This window comes from Adiantum capillus-veneris, chromosome 5 (assembly GCF_014529385.1).
Source record: "Adiantum capillus-veneris isolate H3 chromosome 5, ASM1452938v2, whole genome shotgun sequence".
NCBI lineage: Eukaryota > Viridiplantae > Streptophyta > Polypodiopsida > Polypodiales > Pteridaceae > Adiantum > Adiantum capillus-veneris.
In genome coordinates, this window is record NC_140935.1 from 145,277,400 (window position 1) to 145,300,051 (window position 22,652).

General features: G+C 44.9%; 1 protein-coding gene across 1 annotated transcript; it reads right to left on the minus strand.

Moving 5' to 3' along the window:
• Positions 1 to 300: 300 nt before the first annotated feature.
• LOC147458239 (uncharacterized) lies at positions 301 to 22,398 on the minus strand. The gene is made up of 5 exons (XM_086513415.1): positions 22,148 to 22,398; positions 11,563 to 11,885; positions 11,241 to 11,469; positions 414 to 481; positions 301 to 356 (listed from the first exon to the last, which is right to left on the minus strand). The coding sequence occupies exons 1-5, from the start codon at positions 22,396 to 22,398 to the stop codon at positions 301 to 303; spliced, it is 927 nt and encodes a 308-aa protein (XP_086369541.1).
• Between the last annotated feature and the right edge of the window lie 254 nt (positions 22,399 to 22,652).

Here is a 22,652-nt window from a genome sequence, read left to right on the forward strand (position 1 = left end):
ATTTTTGGCAAACTTCTATACTTGTTGCACCACCATAGCACACTCCACTGCAACCTTCACAGGCATGGCCATTAGCATGGAACCTCACACCATCTTCACTTGCATATCGTCACGTGTAGGCCTGGACACCTCCACTTGGTGTCCATCAAGCATATCGGCTTGCATTTCACCCTACTCCTCACATGCATTCACTGCATCTTTGCTCACATGAAAGAGATCAAACTCTTCATACTTTGATTGAGACGACTCAGTTTCCCAACTTGTATCAGCATCCATAGAACTGCTATTGCTTGGATCAATCTACTCCTCTGTCTCAAGATTTGGAATCTCCTCAAGCTTCACCACTTTGACTTCATCTGCAAATTGCACCTTTTGACCCCTAGCACACTTCACTGGAGTCTAAAAAACCATACCTTGACTTGTTCGTGCATCCTCTACATGATCAGGAACCACCGATAATTCCTCCACAATTGGAGATTCTCTAATCGACATCTTTGGCATAAGAATCACCATATCTCTTTGCAGCCATAGATCCCTCAGTTCTTCTCGCACAGATACATTGCTTTGCATCAACTTTAGCTTTACTTCCACCTCATCGAGTCCCTTTGGAATCACTTGACTCGACCAATCCTCCCTAGCTTAGTGATTCTTCAATATCTTCATTGTTCTCCCTCTTGCTAAAGCCACCACTTCCTAGGCCCATATATCTCCATTTTGTCTTGCGCCTCCTCATGCAGGCAATCCATGAACTTGCTCAATTTCAAACAATCAAAATTCACTGCAACAGTTACCTTGACCAGCCGGCTTCAATCTCCCACTCGAATGCTTGAAAATCACCTTCCAAGCTCTACTTTAACCCGTCTAACTTTTGCTTCACTTCATTGAGCTACGCATCCACAACAAATCTGGTTTAAAAAGCCGCTTCCAAGGATTCACAATTAATCTTTTCTTCTTTTGGTAAACCACCGTACCTCCTCCTTGCTTTTCCTTGAACCAAGATAGGGAACACTTGCACTGTGCCTTCTTCACTCGACAAACTGCTCTCCAACAAAAACAACCCGTAATCTTGGGGCCAAGTTTTTGCATCTTTGACCCCAGTGAATATGGGAAAATTAGATCACATCTTTGCTAGTAGTACCTGCTCTTCAAAACTTGCACTTTTGGCATCACCAAAATCACCATTTTAGGTTAAATTAGGAGCAATCAGACGCTTCTCCATGGGGAAAGTAGAAGATGGAGAGGGGGAATGTGGGAACACACCCAACACACAACACAAGGGCCTCTCTTAGATTAGAGCATTTACAACAACCATATCCTCTCAAAAAAACACCTTCAAAAATCACAATTCACCAAACAGGCCACCGCCTACACACACTCTAATGCACAAACATGCTTGCCAAGATTGGATACCCACGTGTTTCATAGCTCGTTTCAGACCACACAATACTGCCGCATACAAAACCTCTATCACTTCCATTTCACGCACAAAAAAGGCCCGGGAGCACACGTGGTCACACATACACACTAAAGCAAAAGAAGTTCAAAAGGGAATATGGGGAAAATGACACTTGAGAAACTGTTATGGAAGCCTCACTGTGCTCAAAAATACCATATTATAGTTTGACTACATCAAACAATGCACCCACACTCACCCACCTTGTCTCTCCTAAAAATGACAGGCAAAAAGCCTCCTAGCTAAAAAGCATTGAAAATGATTAAAAAATAACTTATATAGGGGTTCTCATCTCATTTTGGAAAGGGGACCTCTGATTGGCCTTGGCCCATTTGGCACCTTAATTTGGCCATTTGAAGGGGGGGGGGACCATCTTTACTTTCATATGCTCTTTACTATTGAGGGGTAAGGGTGCAATGTGACATAGCTTGTGCCCCTTGTCTTTTTCATTTTCATTTTCTATTTTTTTTCTTCTCTACCACCTTTAGAAGGTTTCCCTTTGACCGGTCCATTTGACCACTTTGAATTGCCTTGAGCTTGGCCCTTTAACTCCACCCAGATTTGCTTTCTCTCTCTCTCTCTCTCTCTCTCTCTCTCTCTCTCTCTCTTGCCTTATCTCCAACTCCTCTCACATGTGCCCTCTTTGCTCTACCCAAGCACTAGCAAGGTCGCTAGTGGGGAGATTTACCCCTTGTCCTTGCTCTCCAAAAATGGGGCACCCCTTGAGCCTATGGGAATGCTCGATGACTAGCTACCACATTAGCGGGTCGTCTGAGGACTCGTGCCACCATTGTCCGTCACCTTTGTCAACAAGACCCGCTAATGACTACCACCCAGTGCCACCGACACAGTGCAAGCAGCGCTCATGCCATAGCCACACTCCATAGAGAGATCTCTCCTTTTTGGAAGACCTCCGCCTGCTGTATCTTGTTGTATGGAAGTTTGATTGGTAAACTATCACTTCTTGTCACCCCACATGCTAGAACTTGGTCGAGCCCCAAAAAACACATGGTGTCAAGTCTTCCAATGCGGTCAAGTCGGCACACTCCTAGTTCCTGACAAATCCTCAATTGACCATAACTTGCACTCTAGAGCTCCGATTGATGATCTAAGAAGATTGACATGCTCCACAACTTGAGCACTTCACCTAAATCCTCTGACATCAGCTCTAGACACCTGTCATCACTTGCCTTATCTGTCATGGATCTGCAAACCACTCCAGCTTTAGACCACCATATCTTTCTTCATGTAGCTCCATTTAAGGAGCATTTAGACTGGCTCGTGTAGAATCTCAATGACCACATTCCAAAGCTTCAACTTAGCACTTTGGGCACCTTAACTTGCCATCCCCATAGACCCATTTTGGAGCTCTTTTGGCCTTAGAAAACCACATTAACCATACACTCCTGCTGTCACTTGCCCACCCAAGTCTTTTGCACCTGGTTTAACCCTTGGTTTTTCACTTGTATATACCCTTAGCTTTGCATAGCACACTTCTTAGCTTCCACCAATTGTCTTCACCAAGGTGGTGCATAAGAAGCAGTATTCGAAACCACCCTAAGTGGAAAAGCTTCAAAGTGGCTTGGAGAATATCCGATTGATTATTTTAAAACCTTTGCAGATATTGTTTTGGAGTTCTTGAAAACATTTTGTACGGAGAAAATAACTCCTCAGATGTTAGAGCTCTTATGATTATGCAATTAGAAAAGATATAATGTGGAATGGCTACTTTATAGAGTGGAAACAAAACGTCCATTTGAGGAGATGTTGAATTCTTATTATGTTTGAGGATTGCAGAAGAGTCTCCAAATTGCATTAGATACGATTGACCGACAAACGATATCATTGGAAAGGGTCATGTTGGCAGCCCATGTGGCAAAGAGATCTTTGGGTGTACCTCAAATGAAGAAATCCAAGAAAAAGTCAATAGATAGTGACTCCAAAGAAGACAAAAACAATGAATCAAAAGAGGATGAGAGCTCGGATGAGGATGAAGATCTTACAATTAGCAAAGACCAAGGAAGCCAAAAAGAAGACCTTGAAAATGATGGTAGGGAAGGGAAAAACCTTGAAGGCAAACACCTAAAAATTGCACTATACCAAGTGTCAAATTGAGAGTCAAAATTGCATTGTACCAAGTGTCAAAATGAGGATCGTGCGACTAGTGACTATACACTAAATAAACTTTGGTGTGATATTTTCTAAATAAAGAATCACAACACCGGTCAATGCTAATATAATTCTTGGAACATGACCAATTGACAAACTTAGCAAAATCAACAATCGAGCCATTCAATCAATGCATCAAAAGTTCTCCAACAAGGACAATAGAAGGAGATTCAAAAACATTATGCGAGATTTTTGAACCAAGGAATCCAATTTGGAGGTCGGGGGGATATGGTCGGGGTGCAAACCAACCAAATTTCTACCCACCTACACAAAAGACTCTTTATTTTGTTTGGATGATGATCATTGGCATAGCAAGTATACGGAAGTCACAAAATACAAGTGGAAGAAAGTGGAGAAAGGAAAGGGCCTAGCACAAACATGGTGTCCATTGAGATAATAACCACAAAGGAAGAAACAAACGAAGAAGCAAAAACCTTCAATCTGAAAGTCCAAGTAATCACCCGTTCAGGAAAGGAAGTTCATTCGAGCTGGAAGGTGGTTCTGAAACCCACCTTCGAAGATCAAATATTTGTTTTAAAGGAGGCTATGAGATAGGGGGATAAGGAGTCCGTACTACTACCTCAAGTATCTTGGACTAGAAAAACAACCACAACCACATAAGTCGGTGGTGGAAATCCCACTGCAACCATGAAAGGAGAAGGATGTTGGGATAGCTTGTGAAGTGCCAATGGAAGAGCCAACCAAAACTAAATTGGGGAAGGACCCTATGAATGGGATCTTCTAGTCAGATATCTAGGAGGCAATGGTGCAATTATCGATCCAAATGAAGTTGGGGGATATGCTCGGACTAATATTTGTTTTCAAAGAATAGTAGATGTATCCACTGGAGGGACCAACAACAAACAAAATAACACTGAAGGAGTTGGGTCCTTTGGTAGATGATCGAGCCTTGCTCACTCGGATGTGACATCAGGGTAGTAATATTAAAAATATACTAGCCAATGGGGGATTTGGACTCAATATAATTACATGGGAGAGATGTAAAAAATATGGATAGTAGGAATCAAAACTAGTTCCATTTTTTGTATGAATGGTGGATCAAAGAAGGGTACAACCTCAAGGAATACTGATAGGTGTTACTTCTAATATTGAGGGAATACCTTTTGGGTATCCTTTGTGGTGCTGGATCTTTAGGAAATGAAAGTAGATTACAAGATACTGTTGGCTCAACCATGGTTGCTACAAGCCAAGGTGAAACAAAATTGGGCAAAGCATACATTGGTTATACACAAAGGATCAAGAAAGGTTCAAGTTCCACATCAACAATCCAATCATGTCTTTTGTGAGGAGAGCCAACCCATTGTGGCCAAATCCAGTAAATATGATTGAAGGCTTGACTGATGAAGAAGAAGCCTTGGCAGGCAAATCAAGATTTGATGGCTATTTATACCGTGGATGTGGAAGCAATTCAAAAGCATTATACAAAGAATGTCCCGACTAAACCATGGTGGAAAAAAATTGATCCAAGTTGTAATAGAGATATTCAAGATCTGTATGAAGAGGGTAAATTTGGATCTAGAGCAGAAGAACAAGGACTTGAAGGAATTATTGCAGCAAGAATGTGAATTTGAGAAGCAGATGAACAAGGTTTTGTGGGTTAAAGACAATGCAATTTAAGAAGTAAATCTTGGGACACAGGATAAACCTAAACATGCCAAGATTTGTGCGGATTTGAAAGAATCGTTTTAGACCGGTCTTATGAAGTTGTTGACGGGATTCATGGATGTGTTCATATGGGATTACTCAAATATGAAGTGTCTTGATCCCAAATTTACCAACATTGCATCAATTTGAAGAAGGATGCGGTTCCTACCAGGCAGGCCAAGTATAGCATGAATCCAAATTATGCTAAACAAGTGAAAGAGGAATTAAAATTTGGATATATAGTACCAAGTATAGCATAAATCCAAATTATGCTAAACAAGTGAAAGAGGAATTGAAATTTGAATATATAGTTCCAATTGTAAATATATAGTGGATCTTATTGATTGTGGTGGTCCCAAAAAAGAACAAGGAGCTACAAATTTATGTTTATTATTGCTAGTTGAATGTAGCTATGGTGCCAAATCCCTTCCCACTTCCATTTTTGGATTCTACGTTACAAGTCAACAGATATTCTCTTTTGTGATGGATACAATGGATACTACCAAGTGCAAATGGCAATTGTGCAGATCAACCAAAGACCACATTTATCACTACAAGGGTAGTCTTTGCTTGTACGTTGATGTGGTTTGGCATGTGAAATGCACCTAGTACCTTCCAAAGGGATATGTAGAAGATATTTGGTCCATATCTCACAAAACTCATATGGATACTTTTGGATGAATTCTCATTTTTTGGAGAAAAGGCAAAGCATTTGTATTATCTCAGGTTTTGTTTCAAAAAATATCGGGAGACCAAGTTAAGTCTCAATCTGCTGAAGTGTGTGTTTATTGTGGCAAGCGTAATGCTATTGGAATATATCATTTCCAAGGAAGGAATTGTGGCAGATCCCAACATGATTGTGGCCATCATGCAAGCACCACCACTCGATTCACCAAAGGTGAATGCGATTTCTTGGTCAAGTACGGTCGCATGGTTGACTTATAACTTTTGGCTCATATTGTGGTACCATTGAATGTGATGGCACATGTGGATAAGAAAGAATTTAAATGGACTCCAAAATGCGATTTGTCCTAACATCACCTTAAAATGGTGTTGACTAGAGCACCGATCCTTTTACCGTCGGATTGGGAAAAGGAATTCCATGTTTTTGTTGATGCTTCTCACATCGCAATTGGAAGTGTATTGCAGACTATATGTCTTGACTGAATTAAGGGGAAGTATCAACTGGTGCTGAAGATGAATTTTTGAATACACATTTGTCTAAAATGAAGCAAAAGAGGAAGTTGTTATAAATTCAAAGAATCTTCCATGGTTATGGTATGAGGAGATGATAATATTTCTGCAGGAAGGCATTATGCTACCCCATTTGACGGTAGATTAAAGGAAACGGGTGACATTGAAAAGTAACAGGTTGAAATTTTATTGGGTTAGCTTTATTACAGAGCTCTTTGGGGAGTACTATTGTAGTGTGTTCTAGGACCGAAACAACAAGAAATACTTGAAGAGGCTTATGAAGGTATTGTTGGTGGTCATCTGTCCATGCTCTTAACCACAAAGAAGTGTTTCAAGTTGGGCTTTTGTGGCCTATAGATCATGTCGATGCAATGAGGCTTGCAATTGAATGCGTGTTAAGAGGATTGGATAGCCAATGAATAAGGATATATTACTCCTTAATCCAATTTTACCACTTGAACCATTCAAGACGTGGGGTTTGGAATTTATAGGTCCAATTAACCTCAATATCAATGCTGATACATTTTGGCTTGTATGGATTATTGTACAAAGGGAGTCAAAGCTTGGGCATTAAAAGAAGATAATGTAGTTTCAGTTTCTGCATATCTGTGTCAAGATGTGTTTCCATGTTTTGGTCTACTAGTGGAACTGGTCAATGATTGGGGTATGCATTTTTTGAATAAAGTAATAAGAAAGTTGCTACGGACTTTCCAAATCATGCATATAAAGAGTACCCGTTATTATCTGCAAGAGAATGGCTTGGTAAAAAATCAGTAATAAGGTTATGATGCGTAGATTGACCAAGTTAGTAACCACGGAACGAGATGATTGGGATTTGAAACTTCTTGCGACATGTTGGGTGTACTACACTTCATCTAAAGTGGTTATGGTTTTACTCTATTTAATTTTTGTTTAGAATAGAATCCATTTCCCCATTGGAATTTGTGGTACCCATCATGCGCATTGCGGTGTCAAAGTGATTGTTACCGGATGATTTAGTATTCTACCAAATAGACTAGTTGCTGTAGTTTGAAAAGGATAGGAATACTAGTTTTATGCTGATGCAAGAGTTCAAGAGCAAGAAAAAGAAACAGGTGGATCAAGGAATGACATTCAAGACATTTAAGGTAGGGGATTTGGTGCTGATGTTTAATTCTCCGCAAGGGAAACATAAAGGAAAGTTTAAATTGCGATGGATGGGACCATACCGTGTTCAAGGAAGTGCGAGTGTGAATGCACCTTTTTTGTAGAATCTGGATGAAATTGTAGTTCTAAGTCTGATTAATGCCTTTAAACTACGGCACTAACTTAGGATGATGCCCAATAATTATGAGGGAAAGATTGAGGCAACTCGTCTAATCTTGTTGATTGCTATAATAATGTTGGCATATGATTACATGACATTAGGTCTTGTGTGAGGTATTCAAGGAATCATGAGAAAGATTCTGTCATGAGTAGGGTAATTGTGACAAGGGATGGTGGCTTAGTAACTATCATACATATGAACCCAAGGATTGATGCATGGTATGCAGTGATTGACATGCAAAAGGGATTCTAAAGAAGTGCGACAAACTCTAGGGATCCACTTTTACTTGCCGTTCATCTCTCTGATTCTTGTGTGCGCATTTTGGTTTTCTCTGAGCAATTCTACTTATTGCACAACTTTGTGTAGTTCTTTGCTCTCTCTATGTAATCTTTTAAGCTGTTTGCATACAACAACTCAATGGTACCAGTTGTAGGGTCTGCGAGCATGAAGGCTCTTACTCCCATCAATCATCACATGGCAGAGGCAATGAAGGTCTAGCTAGAGCATAGAGGACTATTGGAGTATACATTGATTGATTAGGCGTAGGTATAGCCCCATCCCCATATCCCTTTGATCTTGCAAGAGCTAGTAACAAAGGATAGTCACGGCATTGTGCATCTCCATGATGAGCCTCATCAATTGTCATAAGAGAAATGCCACCTACCTTCCATAGGAGTGATTGTGCCTGCAGAGAAAACAACCATGCAAGACATAATTATGGCTTATCGAAACCCAACCAACAGTGAGTTTTGATTGCATGGCTATCAGGATCTCAAAGTATGAGAGTGTCTCAAATGGGTTCTAGAAGCGGTATGACTAATGGCCAAAGTTACAATATTTCTTATGCTGCTCATGCCATGATCTCTACTGCTAAGTTATTGGGGGGTGTCAATTGGACTAATGTCCTTATCCAACCATCGTTTACTAAAGCTAGTAGACTGTTTGGTACGATGATTAGAGGGCATGTAGTCAATATCAAAGTAGGGAAAATTTTGTAGCTCCTCTTTTCAAAGCAATGGTACGAAAGCCCTACTTTTTGAGTTTTTACCCCTACTATGATATACGTTCCTTTAACTACTTTGGATGTGCTGACGGACGCAAAGCGGACCCCAAACCCCGACGGCCTCTAAAACGCCGGGGGCCGAATGGCTCGCCTCGAGCCTGCCACGGTAAAGCGAACAGGGGGCACCACCTAGCTTTGAGCGGCTAGGACGCAAAGCCCACGGTGATATGAACACTGCAAGCCTACACACCGAGAGAGAGAAAAGGAGGGAGAGAGAGAGAGAGAGAGAGAGAGAGAGAGAGAGAGAGAGAGAGAGAGAGAGAGAGAGAGAGAGAGAGAGAGAGAGAGAGAGAGAGAGAGAGAGAATACTTGCAATTGATGAAAACGACCTCGAGGGTGTGAGGGTGAGTTATTTCTGCAATATATACAAGGTGGCATGCCGTGATGGTAGAGAGGTAGGGAGATGAGATGAAACAACCTACTTGGTGCGTTCTCTAGGGCAACTCAATGACGGTGAATACTCATTGCCAAGAACGTGCATACGTGTGTGCATCGACCATTGGAGTCGAGAGGTGGATGTGGTTCCCTTCGCGTGGTGCAATTTCCAAGGCAAACCCAACACACAAGACCCCCTCCCCGTGATGGTGATGGTGTCAATCCCTCCTACTACACTCTACCCAATGCTTGGTTCCACATAAGTTGCCCCCCACAATAGTGACCTCTCAGTGCCAATTTATAGGTGTTGGCTGCTTGGATTATGGTAATCCCAATGTGGTTAGGGTAATCTTAATCGGGGAGATAAAGCAAGGGGTGGGCCCGGTGTGGTTGACCCTTGCTTTGTTTTGGGGAAGGTTATTAAAAGATGGGAATCTCTAGGTGGGCCTTTGTCACCGTCACCTAGAGAGAGGATATTTACAAAATGGAAATTTACAATGGCTCGGGTGAAAACTGAAGATAATGGTAAACTAACCTAAAAATTACAGGGATGGCATCGTGGTTGCGTGTTGTCGGCGAATGGCGTGCTGCCGGTGCGTCGGTGTCAAGCGTACTTCTTTTCGGAGTCGGCCGGGGCATGCCTTCGGCACATTTCTGTTTTTTGTTGTTGGCGGCGCGTGCTTTGGGTCCTTCTTCTTTTAGTTTGTTGATGTCGTAGCCTTTTCCTTCATACTGCGGTGCGGTGCGTATATACGTGTGTGTATGTATTTGTGCATGAGGCGGGTGTGTGTGTGTTTTGTATAGGTATGTGTGTGCGAAAGCATGCGTGGGAACGGGGGCTATATATATATATATATATATATATAATGTATATATATAATTTTATTTTATTTTTTCGTTCTGCGGATGCCGGCGGCTTACTCTTCTGCGCAAGGCGGAAAGGGAGGGGGGGGGGGGGGGGGGTAGGATAGGGGGTGTGAGTGTGTGTGTGTGTTGTGTTGGCGTATTTGCTACTGCCCGCATGGCGTGTGTGTGTGTGTGTATCGAATGCAGCGCGCGGCACACAGCGCATGGGGAGAGAGAGGAGAGGGGGGGGGGGGTGTTGTGGGGTGTGTGTGTGAGTGAGAGGGAGTGTGTGTGTGTGTGTGTGTGTGTTGGACTGCAGCGCTGCTCGCGCGCGAGAGAGAGAGAGGTTTGGTGTGGCCTGCCGGTATCCGGATGAGAGAGAGAGAGAGAGAGAGAGAGAGAGAGAGCTTGGCGTGGCCGTGAGAGGGAGAATGAGGGAGAGGGGGAGGGGATAGGGGTGAGGGGATAAGAGATAGAGGGAGTGTGTGAGGGAGAGTGAGGGGAGAGGGGGAATGACGGGGTATGGGAGATGTGTGGGTGAGAGGGAGAGGGGGGGGTGGTGTTGTCTTGCATGGGGCTTGAGGACGAAGGGGAAATAAGTCAATGGGGGGGGTGTAAGGGAATATATCTGCGGGCCAAAGAGGGGGGTGAATGAGCCGAGGGAGGGTGAGGTGAGCGGTGAGGGGAAGATGGAGGAGGGGTCGGGGGAGGGAATATTGGCGGGCCAAAGAGGGGGGGGGGGGGGGGGGTGAAATGAGGGTAGAGGGTAATGGGAGAGGGGATAGGGTGAGTGTAAGAGTGAGGGGGGGGGTTCTCACGCGGCTCACACCGAGGGAGCACGAGAGAGGGGTTGGGGGTTCCTTCTCTGAGTTTCTGCCTGGCCGAGGAGGGTAAATTGGGAGGAGAGAGATATTAGGAAAGGGGGTATGTAGGGAAAATGGGGGGGAGAGAGTGCGAGGGTTTTATCCGATGCCCGTAGGGCGGGAAGGGAAAAAAAGTAAGTTACGGCGGGGGGGTAGTGAGAGTGGGGGGGGGGGGGGTGAAATGATTTTTTTTTCTTTTTTTTCTTTGATTTCCGAAAGTCGGCTATCATTAGCCCTCTCTCAGAAGAGGGTTCTCCCTCTTCTGGAATGTCTAGCACGAATTCTGGGTCAAACCTAAGGAAATACCTCTTCAGTCTCCATCCATTGACTCTAGTCTTGTGAATTCTCCCATCTGCTTCCATCAGCTTATAGCTGCCGTTGTCGTAGCGCTTCTTGATGATGAATGGCCCTTCCCATCTGGGTTGAAATTTCTTATCCTTCCTGGTATCAAATCTGTTGTCATACCGTAGCACTAGCATACCTTTTTCCACTCCTTTCTCTTTAAGCCCTTGATTGAAAGAGAGTCGGCGTCGTTCTGCCTGTGCTGCATAGTGATTGATTGCTTCTTCCCTATCCAGTTGGAATCTCTCTAGATCCAAGATGTGGTTTCAAAGGTTTACAATTGGACGGTGGGTCTGGTTGGCCAAGACTCGTAAGCTGGCTATTTGTACCTCAATGGGTAGAATTGCCTCCTTCCCATAAACTAGATGGAAAGGGGTGAAACCTAGTGATGTTCGGAACGTTGTTCTGTAGGCCCAAAGAGCTGCCATGAGATGTTTATCCCAATCTCCTGTATGGTTGTTCACCTGTTTTGTGATGATCTTGCAAATCATTCCATTTACCTTCTCTACCAGACCATTGCATTGTGGATAGTATGGTGTGGAATGCCGACGTGTGATGCCTAACTTCTTCATCAATTCTCCTACCACATCACCTCTAAATCCTGGTCCTCTATCTGATATTATCTCAAGAGGAGTGCCAAAACGGCAAACGATATGCTCAAAAATGAACTTTGCCACCTCTTGGGATGTAATGCGGGTGGTGGCCGTTGCTTCTGCCCACCGCGTCATGTAGTCTACACCCACTATGATGTACAATCTACCTGATTGGGCCCTTGGTAAGGGACCAATTGCATCTATTCCCCATTTCTCAAATGGACCATATGAAATGATAGGGGTTTGTGGCTCGTAGGTTAGCGTACGATCAATGGACACTTGACAAGCCCTACATGTTTTACACCAATGGTGTACATCTTTGTTCAAACTAGGCCAAAAGTGCCCTGCTTGTAGAATCTTCCTATTAGTGATATCTAGAGCAAAATGACCACCGCAGACGCCGTCATGGCAGCTTGAAATTACCTCTGTGATTTCACCGGAGGTTGGCACCCGCCTGAGAATTTGATCCTTGCCCTTACAATACAAGTGGTCGTCTATAAGGCGGTACCTAGTAGCCTTCCTTACCAGCAATTGTTTTTGGCCTTTAGTGTGTCCTGTTGGACATTCCCCTGTATTCAGAAAGCTGATGATATCAGGCATAGCATCACTGCCTTGGAAGAGGGGTAGTTTTAATTTGATTGCTCCTATGGTAACATCTTGTATTCTTTCTTTAGCTAGTGCATCTGCCTCCTGCTTTTCTGCTCTGGGAATATGGAAGAATTTTACTGCTTCAAACTTCTTCAGAAGGTCCTTAACTTGGCGGAGTTGACCAAGTAAAACTTGATTTTTTGCACTCCCAGGTGCCATTTATCTGCCTAATCAAAAGCAAAGTGTCGCCGAACACATTCAAGCGCTGAATTTTTTGTGAAATACATTGTTCCAGCCCAAGGATTAGGGCTGCATATTCTGCCTCATTGTTAGAGTGGGAGTGTAATAACTGCCCCATGGAGAATACTCTTTCTTGCTGTTCATTGAAAATGACCATGCCTGCTGTAGACTGATCCATTGTTCTCTTGTATGCTCCGTCAAAGAAAAGAGAGTGAGCTCTCCCTAGCTTAGGGCTCTCTTTATCTGGTATTCCTTCCTTTGCTTCCGTGTTGACCTTCAGCTTCTTCTCGTATTGGCGATGAGTGAGAATTCCTGCTTGACTAGCCCTGGTGGAGTTTTCTACTTGTATGGTGTAATCAAACTCTTGTAGTCTAATTAACCACTTTGAGATCCTAGATGAGACATCCATGTGTCGCATTACATATGGGAAAACCTCTTCCATTGTCAGGATTACAAATGGTCTAGGCAAGAGATAGGAGCGGAATTTCATGGTAGCAAACATTAGTGCCAGAACCATGTGTTCTACTTTGGTGAATCCCATTTTTGATGGGGTCATGACTCGACTAGAGAAGTAAATAGGGCGCATGAAAGAAGTTTTGGGATCCTTTTGCATTAGCACTGCTCCCAGAGTATCATTTCCCACACTAGGGTTCACATAGAATGGCTCGTCCCACTTAGGAGGTGAAATAGTGGGAAGCTTAGATAGGACTTGCTTTACCTCAGTAAACTGCTACTCATTCTCTTCACTCCATGAGAAAACATCCCTTTGGGTGAGCTGTTGTAGGGAAAGGACCACTTGAGATAGCAGGTGAATGAACCTGCTTAAATATCTTACCTTCTGAAGGAAAGAAACCAACTGCTTGGAGGTGGTGGGAGATGATAAAGATACCAGAGCTTGAACTTTGCTAGGGTCAGCCTTGATTCCTTTTGTTGGAATTACATGACCAAGGAGAGTGACCTTGCTCTCACCAATGTGACACTTGTCCACGTTGAGTTGGCCACCCAGGGTTTGTAGCCTGGTTAAGCCGTCATAGACTTTGCTTAGATGAAGGGCTCATGAGCTATAGATGCAAAAATCATCTATGAAAACCCGTATTGATGTTCCAAAGTAGGGTTGGAAAACAAATGTCACATAGCATTGAAATGTGGCTGGGGCGTTGGTGAGGCCAAATGGCATCACTCTGTAAGCAAAACATCCCCAAGGTGTGATGAAGGTTGTCTTCTTCTGATCCTCCTCCGCAATGCTAATCTAGAAGTATCCTGAGTAGCCATCGCATACTGTGTAGCGTTCGTGACCTACCACTTCATTGAGTATTTCATCCTGGAATGGGAGGGGAAAATGGTCCCTCTTCGTGGCTGCATTGAGAGGTTTATAATCCACACAGACTCTCCATTTACCATTTTTTTTGTGTGTGACTACTACTGGGGAGACCCATTCTGAGTCTTCGACAGGGTAGATGAAACCTGCTTGTAGCAAACTCCTTACTTCTTTAAGCAATGCCTCTTGTTTTTTTACTCCAAGTCTTCTGAGCTTCTGTACTACGGGTTTACTGCCTTCCTTGAGCTTTATGTGGTGTTGCACTACTGTAATTCTTGTGATCTTATCATAGCCATCAATGAACAAAGTAGTGAAGTTGCCTAACATGGAGACATACTCCTTCCTTTCTTCATTGGTTAACTCATTTGAGAGCATTTTTTGTAGCTTACCTGCATCCTCCAATGACTGCTTACCTGATGGTCCCTCTTGGTTTGCTGAGGTTGCTTTAGATTGTGTTAATCTGTTTGGGTCTTTAAGAATGACTCCCATCACTTCGATGCTACTGTCACTCTCGTCGGTGGTGGTTGTGTCTTCTCCTGAGGTAGACGAGGAGTCGCTCGTGGACTCATCTTCTGAAGCCTCCAAGATCATATTGCGCTGCTTTCCAGTCCTCATGTCATAGAATATGGACTTGCCTTTAGCATCCTTCATCTGGATCATCCCGGTGCTCCAGTCTTGTTTGGCTTCCATGGCCATAAGCCAAGGCCTTCCAAGAATGATGGGGTAGCCCTCCCCTTTGTGTGGCATGACGAAGATGTCTACTTCCACTTCCATATTGAATGCTTTTACTTTGACCGCATTTACAATGCCTACGCATTTCACTCTTACATTGTTTGCCATCTTGGCTCGGCAGGGTGCCGGCCTACCTACCTCTAGACCCAGGTGGTGCATCATCTTCTCACTCATGACGCATATTTGCGCGCCACCATCTATGTAGACGTTTGAAATCCGCTGCCCTTTGATGTGAGCATCCATGGTTGGCAAGACGTCATCGAGATCCCTCCGAGAGATAGCCCTAGCTATCCGTGGTTTTGATTTCCTGGTACTTACCATTTTCGTCCATTGCCTCCTCATTCTGGGTGCAAGGTGGAGTAATTGGGGCCAAGTTATCTTCGGGCCCTGCATTAACACATCCTGAACTAAATCATAGGGTTGTGCTTCCTCACCTAGTGAGAAGTCTACGATGTCTATCTTCCACCGCGGTTTAGCTGCTTGCTTGCTAGACTTGGCTTTCCCTTTCATCTTCTCTTCTTTTTGAGATGCCTCCTCGTGCCTCGCACGCTTCACTCCCATAGCATCCACTTCTTCTACCTTCGCTTTTCCTTTGTGCTTCTCTCGAGCTGACTCTTCTACCTTCGCCTTCCCTTTAGCCTCTAAGCTAATGACACTCACTGCTTGGTTCACCGCAGGTGGTGGGGGTAGTGGCTGAATGAGAGGTTGGGGTGGTGGTTGCTGTTGTATAGGTGGTCGCAGGATTTGGATTGTTGGGATTGGTCCTGGCTGCCTTGGTGGTGGTCTTACTCTTGGCGGAGAGATCTGATTCTGTCTCCCCCCTCTATTGAAATTCTACCTTCTTGGGTGTGGGCAATATTACATTCCATGGCCGTCTTCCCCGCAGTTGTAACAGTGGTATTCTGGTTTCTGCCTTCGTTGTCCTCTTCCTTGTTCTGGATTTCTGCCAGATGCATGTCCTTGCTGCACCAGATGCACAGATAAACTCTCTAGTTGGGTGGTGATGCGACTCAGCAGGTCTTGTTGTTCCTCTGCTGTCTCCTATGGTTGGACTCTATGATTGGTTGTTGTAGCCACTGGGGTTGGTCGGGCCGAGCTTGTTTCCTCTGACTCGTTTACTCTTGCTTGCATGTGCAGCTTCTTGTCTTTAAGGCGGGCTACTTCAACTGCCAACTCATATGTTGCAGGAAACCTTCCCTTCACCTTCTCTCTAAGCGGCGACCATAGACCAGCAATGAAACGTTCCTTCTTCAGGAAATTAGGCGCTCCTTCGCCTTCCTCCAGTGTGGCAACCCACCTCTCCCATAAGTCCACAAACTTTGACTCATAGGTGGCGTACTCCAGGAGGCCTGCCTGCTTTAATTCTGTCAATAGCTGCCATAGCTTCTCCGAGGTTGTGCCTCCACCATACCTCTTTACAAAAGCAGCCCTTAACACATCCCATGCATTCTTGGTAGCCTGGGGCAATGCATTATACCAGGACTTGGCCTCTACTTTCATCAGTAGAGGAAAAATTCTGAGTCGTGAAGCGTCGTCATCTTTGTTGGAGACGACACAAGCAATGTCAAAATCGTCCAAAAAATCAGTGGTGAGATCCTCACCCTTCTTTCCACTGAACGTGGGGAGAGAAACACTTACCATGGTGGTGACTCGGGAAATTACAAACCTTTTTTTTTTTTTTACCATCAACTGCAACGGCTCATAGCGGCTTTACAGGGGCGAACGGATAGGCTAAAACAGGATAAAAATAGAGACATTAAAGGAATGATGGTACTCTAGTATGGGGAGAATGATAGGGTTCGGGGAATTGAGGATTTCTCCTAGTACTGCCGCACCGAATAGGTAAACGATCTTCTGTTGGTAGAAGACTTTCCTATCTACATAGATATTCATATGCATATGCTGCAAGAATCTGAACGGGAATGCCGTCGGCCCGTTTTCCATCATGCACAAAGGGTGAAATACTTACTTATACTCTTACCGTGCCAGTGTTGATGAGTCGGCACATCCACAAGAGGTCATCACCTTTCATGGGCTCTACCCTTCCTTCGTTGCTTAGCACGTACGGGGTGATGGCGACGCGTCTGACCACTCCCAGCCTCTTGGCTAACAGTAATTGTAGGTAATTTCCGTAATCGGCGTGTTGCATGAATTCTACTCCATTCAGCTGCAGCTCATCTCCAGTCCACTGGGTCTCTCACGTGGTAGAGAGCTTCTTCAGGATAAGTTGTACAGGGAGGGGGGGAAGGTCCTCCACTCGCTTCCCAAAACAGCGAGAGCAGTAGCCGAACCACTCTTCTCTAGGACATGGGAATCTTCTCACCACTTCTTCTTCTGGATTGTCGAAGTGGATTGGTAGCACTCGCATGCGTCGTGCAAATTGGTAGGCGACCTTCCGCCGCTTAGCTTCGGATGACTTCTTTTTTGACAAAGTGGGTACAACCCGGCTCTCTGAGCTTGAAGCACTTGCTTGGCCAAATGCTTCTCCCTTCGGGGTCATGTGTTTCCAGGCTAGCCTATCTTCTCCTTGCGCTTGGCTCGAGCAGCCCCTTTAGGCCACTTTGGGGTTTTATCTTTGACTGCAGTTTCTTTAGGGAAAAGAGGCCTCACCGTCTGCTTTCCTTCCTTGACGTGAATGACCTCCTTGCGATAAATGTCAATGTAGAAGACTTCAGCCCTTCCGCTGCCTTCGTTGCTGGTACTCATCGACCGTGTGCCTTGGTTGACAAAAGTGATGGCACCTCACCAATCTCCCACCTGATGCTTTCGATTTATAGTTAGAACGAGCGACACGAGATGGAGAATTTACCTCTTGAATGTTGATGACACTGCAGCCTGGTAGTAGCACCTCAATGAAGGCGGCTAGGGCCTCCTTCGTCTCTTCTTCTTCCGTCCTCCAGTTAGAAAATTCCTTTAGCCAGTTGTCCATGATTGATAGTGGGCGTCACTTTCAGCATTGTAAACTGAAGGGTCTTAGAAAAGCCCTCCTCCGTGGGGGCACCAAATGACGGACGCAAAGCGGACCCCGAACCCCGACGACCTCTAAAACACCGGGGGCCAAATGGCTCGCCTCAAGCCTGCCACGGTAAAGCGAACAGGGGGCACCACCTAGCTTTGAGCGGCTAGGACGCAAAGCCCACGGTGATATGAACACCGCAAGCCTACACACCGAGAGAGAGAAAAGGAGGGAGAGAGAGAGATAGATAGATAGATAGATAGATAGAGAGAGAGAGAGAGAGAGAGAGAGAGAGAGAGAGAGAGAGAGAGAGAAGAGAGAATACTTGCAATTGATGAAAACAACCTCGGGGGTGTGAGGGTGAGTTATTTCTGCAATATTTACAAGGTGGCATGCCGTGATGGTAGAGAGGTAGGGAGAGGAGATGGTGCAACCTACTTGGTGCGTTCTCTAGGGAGACTCAATGACGGTGAATACTCATTGAAAAGAGCGTGCATACGTGTGTGCATCGACCATTGGAGTCGAGAGGTGGATGTGGTTCCCTTCGCATGGTGCAATTTCCAAGGCAAACCCAACACACAAGACCCCCTCCCCATGATGGTGATGGTGTCAATCCCTCCTACTATACTCTACCCAATGCTTGGTTCCACATAAGTTGCCCCCCCCCCCGATAGTGACCTCTCAGTGCCAATTTATAGGTGTTGGCTGCTTGGATTATAGTAATCCCGGTGTGGTTAGGGTAATCTTAATCGGGGAGACAAAGCAAGTGGTGGGCCCGGTGTGGTTGACCCTTGCTTTGTTTTGGGGAAGGTTATTAAAAGATGGGAATCTCTAGGTGGGCCTTTGTCACCGTCACCTAGAGAGAGGATATTTACAAAATGGAAATTTACAATGGCTCGGGTGAAAACTGAAGATAATGGTAAAATAACCTAAAAATTACTGGGATGGCGTCGTGGTTGCGTGTTGTCGGCGAATGGCATGCTGCCGGTGCGTCGGTGTCGAGCGTACTTCTTTTCGGAGTCGGCCGGGACATGCCTTCGGCACATTTCTGTTTTTTGTAGTTGGCGGCGCGTGCTTTGGATCCTTTTTCTTTTTGTTTGTTGATGTCGTAGCCTTTTCCTTCGTACTGCGGTGCAGTGCGTATATACGTGTGTGTATGTATTTGTGCATGAGGCGGGTGTGTGTGTGTTTTGTATAGGTATGTGTGTGCGAAAGCGTGCGTGGGAAGGGGGGCTATACATATATATAATGTATATATATAATTTATTTATTTTTCTATCTGCGGATGGCCGGCAGCTTACTCTTCTGCGCAAGGCGGAAAGGGAGGGGGGGGGGGGGGGGGGGGGGTAGGATAGGGGGTGTGAGTGTGTGTGTGTGTGTGTGTTGTGTTGGCGTATTTGCTGCTACCCCCATGGCGTGTGTGTGTGTGTGTGTATCGAATGCAGCGCGCGGCGCACAGCGCATGGGGAGAGAGAGGAGAGGGGGGGGGGGGGAGGGTGTTGTGGGGTGTGTGTGTGAGTGAGAGGGAGTGTGTGTGTGTGTGTGTGTTGGACTGCAGCGCTGCGAGAGAGAGAGAGAGAGAGAGAGAGAGAGAGAGAGAGAGAGAGAGAGAGAGAGAGAGCTTGGCGTGGCCGTGATAGGGAGAATGAGGGAGAGGGGGAGGGGATGGGGGTGAGGGGATAAGAGATAGAGGGAGTGTGTGAGGGAGAGTGAGGGGAGAGGGGGAATGGCATGGTATGGGAGATGTGTGGGTGAGAGGGAGAGGGGGGGGGGGGGGGGTGTTGTCTTGCATGGAGCTTGAGGACGAAGGGGAAATAAGTCAATGGGGGGGGTATAAGGGAATATATCTGCGGGCCAAAGAGGGGGGTGAATGAGCCGAGGGAGGGTGAGGCGAGCGGTGAGGGGAAGAGGGAGGAGGGGTCGGGGGAGGGAATATTGGCGGGCCAAATAGAGGGGGGGGGAAAATGAGGGTAGAGGGTAATGGGAGAGGGGATAGGGTGAGTGTAAGAGTGAGGGGGGGGGTTCTCACGCGGCTCACACCGAGGGAGCACGAGAGAGGGGTTGGGGGTTCCTTCTCTGAGTTTCTGCCTGGCCGGGGAGGGTAAATTGGGAGGAGAGAGATATTAGGAAAGGGGGTATGTAGGGAAAATGGGGGAGAGAGAGTGCGAGGGTTTTATCCGATGCCCGTAGGCCGGCAGGGGAAAAAAAAAAGTTACGGTGGGGGGGTACTGAGAGTGGGGGGGGGGGGTGAAATGAGTTTTTTCTTCTTTTTTTTCTTTGATTTCCGAAAGTCGGCTATCAGTGCCAATAACTTCAATGCTGATTACTTTTGGATAGGGTGAGTCTAGCCAACTAGGAATAATAACTTATGGTGTTGCTTTCAGATTTGGCTCTATTGTTCCCTCTAGTAACCTATTTGCAATGACAACATCTAAGGTGTCAACCTCCTCTACGTCTGAAGATGGAGTACAACAACCACCAACTAAAAAATGGAAATAGGAGATGCTTGAGAGGAGGCTACATAGGTGATGAAAGAAGCTCAAATCTTTGTAGAGTTACAACAGTTGTCGTCCCGCCTCTGGTCAAAATGTGGATTATCCATGAATGTGGCCGGATTATCAAACTGAAAGCACAATATGTCACTGATTGCTTGGAATTCATGTATCAAAACAATAGGCATTGAAAGGAGAAAACCAGCAAATACAGGTCATTGCGGTGCAACAATAACAAATTTTTGAGCTCACACCTTACAACCAATTGTTAATCGAGCGACTTGCTAAAATGGAGAAGAGAGCACATCGTGCTGAGTCATGCACTTTCTCCTCAGAGTAGCAGAAGGAGCAAGAGTGACACCTAGTTCCTAAGGCAATTGAGGTAGCCATTATGACTGAGGAGACACAAGTAGTATCTCGGAGGAGTAGGTGCGGCATCGGGTAGATTACTCACTAAAGATGGCATATCAAAGGCTAGCTCCGACTTGTTGCCATTAACAGGAGAGGGCTTAGACATAGTGGTGTCACTTTTAAAAGAAGATATTCAAGTTTACTAGTAGGGGGAGATTAAGAAGTGGCAATCTGCACTCAAGCCTTTTTTTGGGCTCCCGACACTACCCACGATACAGGATCAACCGGGTGGGACATCAATCGGCTCGGTGAACCTGGGTAAGTGAAAGGCTGGTGATTGTAACCCAATTTCTCAAAGAACTATTTTTTCACCCCGTATTTGATGTGGCCCTAATAACCAATTGCAAAATGTGGAGGTGGCCCTTCAAGAGATGGAAACAGAGCTAGATAGCGTGGAAACTCAACTGTTGCTCAACATGGAGGAGGAAGAGCAATTGCGGGAGGAAGTGGCCATGCAAAAACATAGTGTCAAAAAGTATAAAGTCCTATTTTGGTGCATTGTCTTTTTATTAAACCAATGTGAAAACTCCCTCATCTTGTTCAATCCTTTGACTCCTTCTTGGTGGGTAGAGGCACAATGAAACCCTTTGTACTGATATGGTGAAAGGAGGTTTATAAGTCATGCACATTTTTCATTCTAAGCATGTAGCAATTAGTTTTGTTTTATTTGTACGATGAGTGCCAATACTATTTTGACTCTTCTATATAACAATTCTTGGTCTTCTATACATTACTTGTGTGTAATGAAGTAGGTTATATGCATTCTATTTTTGATATTTCAAACGGGTAACACCCTCAAGGTCTTTTGGTTCAGAAGCAAGTCTTGATGTTTGTATTTTAATTACTCATTGACTATAACATGTTTAACTCATCATGGACTAGTTCTACAGGTGTGAGTCATGACATCCAGGATTTGTGCTCTTTTCGCAAAGCATACATCAAATAGATGGTTCACACTAGGTAAACCATGGTACCAAGAAAATTCAAGTCTATTGATCATATAGACATTCAAAAAATTGTAAAAATTAAGTAATAGTATAAATAAGGCAATTTTAAAGCCATTGTGCATGAAGGCCTTTGTAGTTTTAGCTTTCAAATGGTTTCAAGCCTTGTAGCAAGAGCCTCTCCCTATTCTACCCCTACTCCCCATCCTTGCTCCCTAGTTTTATTTGATTTTATTGGTCGTTTGAGGGTCTGGTCCTTTTTGACCTGTTTGTGACTCAATCTACTCATGGTTTGGTGGTGCTCTAATCATTTGATGATTGGATAAGGTTAGCTGTAGCATTTCACAGCATCTTAACATCTTTTCACAGTAGATCTTTTCAGCGTTCGTCTAACTCTAATTTTTTTATCGTAATCTCGAAGGTAAACTCTAATATAAAAACTCAATCCAAAATCTAATTTTAAATCTAACCTAATTGAACATTTGGTGATTCGCTCCATTGAAGGGTAAAAGATGCTCCCATGGGGCTACTAGCTGCGTAGATGTGAATGGGCCTCACATATACAAATACTTTAATGTGAGAGTTTAATAATCTCACCTCTGCACTCCGTTGATCCATGACCCAGGTGATGGGAGAAAATACTCCTCGAAGCTGGCCCAATCGCCGCCACTCCCCAGGTAATGGGATAATCCCGTCTTGATGCGAACTCTTACTACGTCCCTCTGCTGCCACCACCTGTCTAGATTGGTCGTCCTCTCCTCCCTGATACCCCTCCACTTCTCTCTTTCAAGCCAGTCAGGTCTAGGCATCTGTGCATCTGACCTCCGATGCTTCATGTAGTCGTGCATGCGTCTCCTCATCCAAGCATCGTCAAATGTATTCTCCAGAGAGGGAACTGGAAACTCCCGATGCAGCGTAGCAATAAGATAATCCTTGGAGGCTTTATCCTAAGCCCTCCAAGAGACCATGATAGACTACAGTGTGTCAGAAAACCTGTCTACACAACTGTCGTATGCAGCCCATCACTTGCTTCCCCTCAAGGGTCATAATGATCTCATCGGACATACGATTGATGAGGTAGGCGTATCCCTTTGGCATGTCC

What these genes read in the sequence shown, in the direction of transcription:
- LOC147458239 (XM_086513415.1), bottom strand. Translation starts at nt 22,398, where the DNA reads ATGCACGACTACATGAAGCATCGGAGGTCAGATGCACAGATGCCTAGA. An exon ending in CTTGGCCAACCAGACCCACC is followed by an intron (nt 11,470 to 11,562) that starts GTCCAATTGTAA and finishes CAGCACAGGCAG; the next exon opens with AACGACGCCGACTCTCTTTC. An exon ending in AATGGATGGAGACTGAAGAG is followed by an intron (nt 482 to 11,240) that starts GTATTTCCTTAG and finishes GATGTCGATTAG; the next exon opens with AGAATCTCCAATTGTGGAGG.